General features: G+C 31.9%; 1 protein-coding gene across 50 annotated transcripts; it reads right to left on the minus strand.

The window, feature by feature from the left end:
- Positions 1-1,378: 1,378 nt before the first annotated feature.
- LOC110921219 (NAD-dependent malic enzyme 59 kDa isoform, mitochondrial-like) lies at positions 1,379-9,150 on the minus strand. 50 transcript variants are annotated; one of them, XR_004880358.1, is made up of 18 exons: positions 8,971-9,150; positions 8,818-8,839; positions 8,611-8,649; positions 6,458-8,005; positions 6,194-6,307; positions 5,954-6,124; positions 5,702-5,868; positions 5,549-5,617; positions 5,302-5,466; positions 5,143-5,221; positions 4,702-4,762; positions 4,466-4,612; positions 4,316-4,380; positions 3,806-3,904; positions 3,639-3,724; positions 3,388-3,474; positions 1,902-2,055; positions 1,379-1,801 (listed from the first exon to the last, which is right to left on the minus strand). XR_004880358.1 is itself a non-coding variant. In XM_035983646.1 (7 exons), the coding sequence occupies exons 1-6, from the start codon at positions 5,748-5,750 to the stop codon at positions 3,866-3,868; spliced, it is 450 nt and encodes a 149-aa protein (XP_035839539.1). In that variant the 5' UTR covers positions 5,751-6,564; the 3' UTR covers positions 1,379-3,724; positions 3,806-3,865. The 50 variants fall into 50 exon arrangements, 1 of the variants encoding a protein (XP_035839539.1); XR_004880356.1 differs by having other exon boundaries at positions 3,388-3,517; positions 4,280-4,380; positions 5,302-5,390; positions 5,954-6,307; XR_004880357.1 differs by lacking the exon at positions 5,143-5,221 and having other exon boundaries at positions 5,302-5,390; positions 5,549-5,868.
- Positions 9,151-9,379: the final 229 nt, after the last annotated feature.

The raw sequence follows: 9,379 nt of genomic DNA on the forward strand, positions 1-9,379 counted from the left end.
TTAGGAAAAACAGTTATACTAACATGTTTTGGTAGGTATTATGTTCTTTGAAATACTTTGAAAAGAAAAGTAATCAATAACATGAGAAATCGATCAACGAACCATCTTTGACCATCAATATTCTTTGTACGAAGATTCTTAACCCAAGTATTTCCTTTAAGAACTTTGATCTTTATTTTAGAAAACTCATCTAACCTACCTAAGTCAGTAACTAACTTGAGAAGGATCTACATTTGATAACAACATTAAAAATACGTAAATTTTATTAAATAAAAAACAGTAAAAGATTAAAAAAATAAAGGTAAAACAGGATAATATAATACCAATTGATGAGTTACTGTCATTGCAAAAAGAAAGGATAGTTAGGATCCTCACTAAGTTGTAGATAACCTTCGACATTGCTAATATGTTCGTATTCTTGCTGAATCAAATGAGTGTTGTTTAACAAAAGTTGACGACCATGTTTATTGAATATCATAATATTAAAATGTGTCGCATCCTTGATTTGTATTTATAAAAGAACATTGCAAAATCATACTTAAAAAAAAGGTAACAAAAGTTGACGACCATGTTTATTGAATATCATAATATTAAAATGTGTTGCATCCTGATTTGTATTTATAAAAGAACATTGCAAAATCATACTTAAAAAAAGGGTTATACATCAAATATTGACAAACTTGAGAAATATTTTACAAATACTAAGTAAAAAGTTGGTTATTTTTCGTCCATATATTAACCAAAATTGTAAAACATTAAATACACATAAAACTCAAATTTAACTATAAAAATTTATGATGGAAATTATTATTATTATTATGTAAATGTATATGGAATATACCAAAATCTTTTCTTGAGTAAATCGAATCCCTTCTACGAAAAGAACCATCTAAGAGGTATGACGATAGTATTTTAACTGTTGAACTCCAAGCTGCATGTTGAAGAAATATCAAAACAAACCTCTTTAGTTATGAGTTCCAACAAATGTAATTACCTAGTAAAAAAGTACAATAAGTTGAAGAAAATAAGATGTCATATTATTATGTAACATATTACTACTAAGTTGCTTATTATAGTTATGTAGTCCAAGGTTTTTGGTGATTACTACTAAGTTGCTTATTATATTTATGTAGTCCAAGGTTTTTGGTGTTTACGGAATTGTAGTCATCAAAAAATTTTATACAATATCTCTGTAATAGATCAAGAAAATAAGATACCATAAAAACCGGTTCGCTAATAAAGCCTAATCTATAAATCTTCAAATTACCCTAACTATACATTATAAATTAACAACTTAATTTAAAAACATAAAATAACTCATACAAATACATATGTTAAATGATGTTAAAATAAACAATAAACTAAAAACAATTGAAAATGTTGAAATAGTTAAAAAAAACTACCACAATTACTAAAGAAAATATAATAATGTTTTCTAAACATTAAAATTGGTAACAACGATTTTATGAGATTTCAAATTTCTTGATCTACTGCAAACAAAGCATCTTTTGACTCTTGGACCATTTAAAAACAACCATTTTGCCCCATGGAACTCTCCATTGTTTCATGACATCACCCCAATTGACAGCATTATATCTATAACAAACAACAAATAATAATTGTAGATGAGAATTAAATAAAAGATAAAACACATTATAAATAAATTAAAAAACCATGTAGTATCTAAATCCACTTCTTCTGTTGATATCTTCAATTCCCCTTCACCTCCACCAATCATCTTAATGGTTATATTTGAATTGTTCTATAAAACGGCAACAATTACGATGTGTTCAGAGAGCCACTACAAAATAGTAATAAAAAATTTAGTACATAATTAAAAACATACAAAAAGATATTTGCAACCAAAATAATTTAGGATTTGTATATAATTAAAATCATACAAAAAGATATTTGCAACCATAATAAAAGGATGATTCCTTTGCAAGGAGAAGACCATCCTTTTAGACTGAAGTTTGATGTGACTATCCAGCCTTTAAACATTCAAACAAAACACCATTCCAATCCAAAAGTTGGAATGGACCTCTGCTATCCTTCCTATTATTAGCACAAACAGCAAATCGTATTACTCTCAAATTTCAAATAATGAAAAGGATGATGAAGCAACTCTTCTATTCAAGTTCAACCCATACGCCATTTTACAATACACATTTAGTTGCTAATTAAAGTCTAAAAGTAAGACATTTAGTTTATTAAAGAGCTTAAAATATAATTATATATAATCACAGACATTAAATAATTTTTTTGACACTTTTTTTAATTATCTCTACTAAACGGATAAACTAAAGAAAAAAAGTAAGAAACAGTTGGATGTTAGAAGCAAATTTTATAAAAAAAAACACCACCTAAAGAGTAAGACACAATTATTCGGTCATAACAATAGTTTTGATTCTTTTGAAAACTCAAGGCAACTTTTTTGGTAATCGATTACGATTAAAAAATGAAATCGAGGCAACTTATTATTGATTATTTATTGTTTACTTAGGTTCCTGGTCGCTTCGGTTGGGTTCGATAATTGAGTTCGGGTTGGGTATGTCAAACATTCTTACTAAAGCTATGAGTTTCTTTCTCCCTAATTTATCTTAACCTGCTTTTATGTTTTTAATCGTAAGCAACTAAGATGACCAAAAACAACCTAACCTAAACTCGATTACTGAACCCAGCCCCATCTAAACAAAAAAGTGAATTTATTTTCCCTTTTTTTATTTTAACCAGGTGTCTCAAACTATGAGTTCCATTTTTTACTTCTTATATACCCGGTGCCATTTTAACTGTATTCAATAACCAAAAGTAACCCAAATTGGGTTTAGGACTACAATGGTCAGTTTTCAATATTTTTTTTTACATTTAATCGGGTTTGGGTATGTCAAGAAATTCAGGTTTTTGTGTACTCGGTTTTCGGGTGGCTTTGGGTCAGTTTTTTTTATCATAGGTAATTCCTCATCTTAGGGATGAGCAAATGATATCGGGTATCGGTACCGAATTTACCGAACCGGGTACATTTTCAATACCGATTCGGTTTGACATTTTTTTAAAAATTAACAGTTTTAGTTCAGCTACATTACTTAGTTAAGCTCACTTTCTAATAGCTATAAAATTATTAAAAGCCTGTTTAAACTACTTATGCCTAACCGTTCGACAATATGATCTTTTTAATTATGAGAATTTGTGCTTCTTTCTTTAAAGCAATCCCCTTTTACCCATATCCACTATGAGTTAAATAACTTGTTTGGACCTGAACATATACTAATCCCAACCAAAGTGAACCGGTTCAAAATCACAGTGACCAATGAAAACAAAAACAGGAAAATAATGAACAATTAAAGTATATATCAAATCACCTATATATTATGTATATAATCTGTATACCTTTTTTGCTCGCATGTGTAAGAGATTACTTCGTGCCGGTGTAAAGATATCAGCCGAAATATAAGCAAGACACAAAGCTTCCATAGACTAAGAATTGATCAAATAAGGGCTTATGTTTGTCATTTATTAACTATATTCAAATATTAAAGAAGATTAGTAAATGGAGAACATTAGTGAGCAACATCTAAACAATTACGTTCATTGAAAAGAGATTTAACTGATAATGACTGCATGATTGAAGATCAAGTTACCCTGATGATCTCTGCATTGGTGGATCACATGAGGTAGGCCAATTCAAGAAAACCGTGTTGCAGATAGGAGATAGTGCGACCTTAATCTGTGGGTTTGTTAACAAAAAATAAAGTGAATAACCACCATTACACCATAAAAGTTAGCATTGAATGAAAATACAACATACCTTCAAACACACTTCATGCTCTACTTTTAACTATTTGTCATTGCTCCTCTTCAAGCTCTTTTAAAGATCTTCAATCCTTTTTTCCATGAACTTAATATCCTAAATCATCATGTACAGGAAAACCAATATAAGGAATGTAAATCTATTATATAAAACAAAAGGAACTCAATACAATTCATAATATTTGTCCAATTAAAACATTTCCTTGCTACTCATCAACTTATTCGTAAAGCTTACCAACATTATGCTCAAAATTAAAAAAAAAAATCGTACATAATTGTTTGAATTAACCGGTGAAGATAACCACAGTAATAATCTTAGTCATGACTTTAATTTCATATTCATACCAAATAAGAGCATATTGACAACAAAAACACATGGGAATTTGATATACATATGAACAATTTCAATATTCCATTCACCTTACATAATGGAAGAAAAATTATGACGTATGAAAAGTGAAATTTAACGAACCTTTCATGACATTATAGATGGTGTTGTTAAGATTACCAGGTGATGTGTCTCGTCTAGATTGCAACCATCTAGGTGGTGGCGGAAGGTTATGTATACAGGCCCTGCAATGATTACTCACTCAAATTAATTTATGATCAATTTATTGTACATTTCTTCAATAAAAAAGAACAGGTTGCATAAAAATACCTTTCAAGTAAATCCATAATCTCATAGTAAAACACCAAGAAATCAAGAGCCACCTAAACGAACAACGTGTATGAAGAGCTTCCATCAATTCATCCACTATTGAGATGTATTCTTCTCCTTCGAACCTTCGTTCTCTTAGTCCCAAATCTATTAAAGATTATTCAGTTCAATTGAGTTAGTCGTAACTTATGTGGGGAATGTTTTAAATTTGTGTAAGTGTATGTGTGGTTACTTACAGAGACGATCTTTTAGAAGCTTTTCATTGTTGGTGCCAACATCAAGCATAATAGGAAGGACCTGTGATAGCAAGATAGGATACCAACCATCATTAAATCTGATGTTATGCATGACAATATTAAAGATAGACTTTAGGAAACATTCATCCGGTTTGACATGGCCCCTTTTGGGATGCTTTTTGACCCGTTTGAGATTCAACACAACTCAGAATAGCATAAGAGCTATGTCGAACATTTAGGAATTAGTAGTTTAAACAGGCGTTTAATAATTTAATAGCTATTAGAAAGTGAGCTTAACTAAGTAATGTAGCTGAATTAAAACTGTTAGTTTTTATAAAATGTCAAAAGTCGGTACCGAATCTGTACCGAAAATGTACCCGGTCCGGTAAATTCAGTACCGGTACCCGATACCATTTGCTCATCCCTAAGATGAGGAATTACCTCTGATAAAAAAACTGACCCAAAGCCATCCGAAAACCAAGTAGACAAAAACCTGAATTGTAAGCATTACCATGTCTACCTGAATAATTTTTTTACGATTATACTAAGTTAATTAAAATCAATATTAACACATACACGCTTTTAGGATTCATGTTATACCTTAGCAGCTGGCCAGTTATAGATTATTGACATCATCTCTCCTTTATCTTTTGCACTCAAGTACATTCCATGTGGGCGTCTAAACAATCCTGAATAGTTTTGGCATACCAAACCTACTGTAAGAGTGTAAATTATTGGAGCTATATCTTTAATGTTGTTAATCAGCTGAAAACAAAATATACAACATTATACATCAATACATTATGTTCAATCATTCATATGGTACGCTGTTTGTTAGTAAACATACTTTGTAGTATAATTTCCCATTCCTGTCATGTAGTCTATTCAAGATCCTCCATCAACTCAAAACATTGCACTACGGATGAATCAAGAATCAAAAGAATTGATTCAGTTACCCTTTTGAGTATTGAAATGGCGAGCCCACCTACTACCAACCCACCTTGAGTTAATGACCTTTGCCATATTGCGCGGCTTCTCAACACCATCATGCATCTGAGTCTTGAACACCATTTTGCAAACCCAGCGGTGGGTCTTCATCTTGACAATCATCAGCCCGGCCATAAGCATAGCCAGACAGCCCAGGATGGCACCCGCAAAACCGGCCTCCTGCATCAAAATTTTGTAATTAATCTGGGCCATAAAGCTTAAAGTGGGCTCCATCTCAATAGCACAAAACAAACATAACTCCGACCAAGCCCGGGCCTTCAACAGATGATTAAAATCCCAGCCTAGCCGCCCCATACAGGTCTCCTCACAGCCTCGTATGTCCCGGTAGTAAACCCGAAATCCACCCAGCAAGCCCAGATAACCAAACAGAACGCCTATATGAATAATGAACAGGGCGAGAATCTTGCCGCAACCACTGTGGATGTAACAAAGGCTGAGAAACCCCAAACGTCTTGTTGCACACACAGATAACTCATTACCCAACCTAAAATGATGAAGATACCCCTGGAGCACCACAGTTTCCAGCTGAAGTTACTTAAATGAGCCAGTCAATCAGTACGACTCGCATATTCTCGTCGATATTCATTGATGCAAATAACTTCAAAAAAAAAAAAAACAAAACAATATACATCTTCATCAGTGATCTATTTTTGAGAAACAATTTGAACCAATCATTACACTAAAATGTTTCCAAAACAAACTTATGCAGCTAATTGCAAAAATAATGAAATTTCCAAAACAAACTTACCGAGCGGTGTAGCTCGTGTCTTGCAAAATACTATTTACAACTAAAAAATACCAAGGACGATTGTTGGTCTTCACGTCTAGGGTTCTACACAGTACATGGTAAAAAAACTGGACCAGACCCAGTCGAGGCAGATGACCAAACAGAAGCATAGCATTAGAACAAACATTAGACCGCTTAGTTGAATATTCAAACATGAGTTTTGTAACATGTATGCATAAAATGTTGACACAGAGTCAAATAAAACCACTTTTAAAATATCTTTTTATGTTCACATCTCTAACAGACCACGTTTTTTAACATACACATGAAAAACACTCTCGACTGTTTCGACATCATGATCAATTTGTAACATGAAAGAACTGTAAAAGGGTTGTAAAAGCAAATTCAATCCACATGTTCCGACCCAATGTAACATGAAAGAACTGTAACATGAAAGAACTGTAACATGAAAGAACATCCTATTGAATTAAAGGGTTGTAAAAGAATTTTTTTTTTGAATAAAATGGGTGATTGAATCATGCAATGAAACATGAAAGAACTGTAAAAGGGTTGTAAAAGAGCAAATTCAATCCACATGTTCCGACCCAAACAACAAACCATTAGAACAACCAAATAAAAACACTAAAAACAAACCAACAACATTACAATACATACCTGCGATTTATCAAGATACTGAGCTACCCCATGGCCTCTCTTAATATGAAATCATTTATAAAATCGTTAAAAGAATATAAAGTTATGATCTATTCTTAAAAAACCTACTTTGGTGGAAAACCAGCTTAAGCTGTCTGATTTTGATGATTTCCTAAATTTCATGAATCAAAGATTTCTTTAATTCATGTATTTATTTAGTCATTAAATCATGCATTTACTATCGCCAATGTGTAGCAGTCCACTTGGTATAGGCACATGCCTATTAAGGAGAGGTTAGGTCCCAGGTTCAAACCTTAGCCGTTCAAAAAAAAAATGTTTTGTACTGCTGCTTTCGATTTTTCAAGATTTGAGAATATCTATAGAAGTTAATTTTCAGAAGTCTTACTTGTTTCTTGTGTAACTTTAAGTTGTGCTTCAATTGTTGCAACTGCAGTCGTTTGGATATGACAGAATGCCACAACTTTGAAAATGTCACCCATGCATTATATAAAGTTTTTTGAAACAAATGATTATATGAAAGAGAAATAAAACAAACTGTTCCAAAAGTAAAAACCAAAGTAACACCACTTGCTTTTATAAAGGCAAATTTTGTATAAAGAACACATAATTTTATCTTATTTATATTTTTGGGTAACAAACATTCTTTATCCAATAAGAAAGCCAATCATTAAAGGATAGAAGAAACGAAAAATATCATTATGATCGGTTATTAACTTGGGTCAACTTGTGATCCGAATAGAACAACGAAAATGATTGGCTACAGAAAACAGAGCCATTATAAAATTGGGTAAAAACCAAAGTAAATAAAATAAAAAAGAATAGGATTTTGTACCAATTCCAGTCAACACCTGAAATAACATCTTTGTTTACCATCTCATAACCCATATGATCAACCTGCGTATTATAGTCACAAATATTAATATACACACATGTAGATGTATAATATGAACATATTAATGATCAAGAAGCAAATAATAAAAAAATCGAACAATAAAAAGTAGTATTTAACCAACGTCAAAACAATATTAAATCATAAGTTAATTCTCGTTCCAATCCTGTATTTTCTGTCATTTTTTTCAACATAAGAATTCTCTCATTGAGCCACATTATGTTTTTATGAAAAAAACTCACATAGTATTATATGATCCTCGTGTTAAAAATAAACAATAATCAGGATCTAACACATGTTAATAAAATATGAAAGACTGCACGACACATTTGAAAGGACATGACAACATTTGAAAAATGTAAAATATAGATTGTTGGAATCACAATGATGATATAATAAGCAAAACCCTAATCGGAACCAAAACAAAAATCAAAACTCAAATAGTCAAATATACAAACAAAATATGTATACTAACCTTGACTGGGAACCTAAGATAAGATGACCAAAAACCTAATAGGCTAACAGATCAACGATAAACAAAAATTTCAACTAATGAAAGGACGTAGAATAAACTTAAAAAAATAAGAATTAGTAATAAAGGATTGCTTACCTAATGTGCGACATCAGTTTCCAAAGGTAGGAGATTCATCTGAAAGGGAAAACAACATAGCATAAAACAATTGTTGAATACAGGCATATCAAAGACGAACAATAGGTAGAGATACAATATGTAGGGTTTGTGAAATCCAAAACAACAAATCAAAGATTTATCACAGCAATAGATCAAAAACATCAAAATCAAAAAAGAACATCAGACCTGTGTTACCATTGAAGAATAGCTATAGAAAAGAACCGTTGTAGACATCGAGTATGTAGTGTTTATGAGATCAAAAGCAAAAAACCAATAATACGATTAACACGATTCGAATCAGAGAACAAAAACATCAAAGATCAAGAACGAAAAACATACTTGTGATTAATATTGATGAATCGCCGTAGGAAGAACCGGATGCAGCAAGGGTTTGGAGAAAAAGGGAAAGTGTGAAAGATATCAATAATAGAGACAAAAGAACATAAGGGATCCGATTCCATCTTTGTGGTTTACACGACTCTGCAAAGAACGATGAAGTAGTGGATTAGTATTTAGGGTTTGTAAAAAAGTGAAGTTATGAGAGAAGAAAGCGTTAAAAGGAATATATACGATCCATTTGAGAACATGGGTGGCCCAAATGTAGCCGGATCCCGCGTCCAGAGTTGATTTTGGTTTGTGATTTGAGAATTTTGGTTTGTGTATGGAGAGTTTAGATGGATTACCTCCCAAAATCAAGATTCACTAAACCAATGGATGCCACGTCAGCAAAATGGCTCCACCATTCAAG

This window comes from Helianthus annuus, chromosome 2 (genome assembly GCF_002127325.2).
Source record: "Helianthus annuus cultivar XRQ/B chromosome 2, HanXRQr2.0-SUNRISE, whole genome shotgun sequence".
NCBI classification, from domain to species: domain Eukaryota; kingdom Viridiplantae; phylum Streptophyta; class Magnoliopsida; order Asterales; family Asteraceae; genus Helianthus; species Helianthus annuus.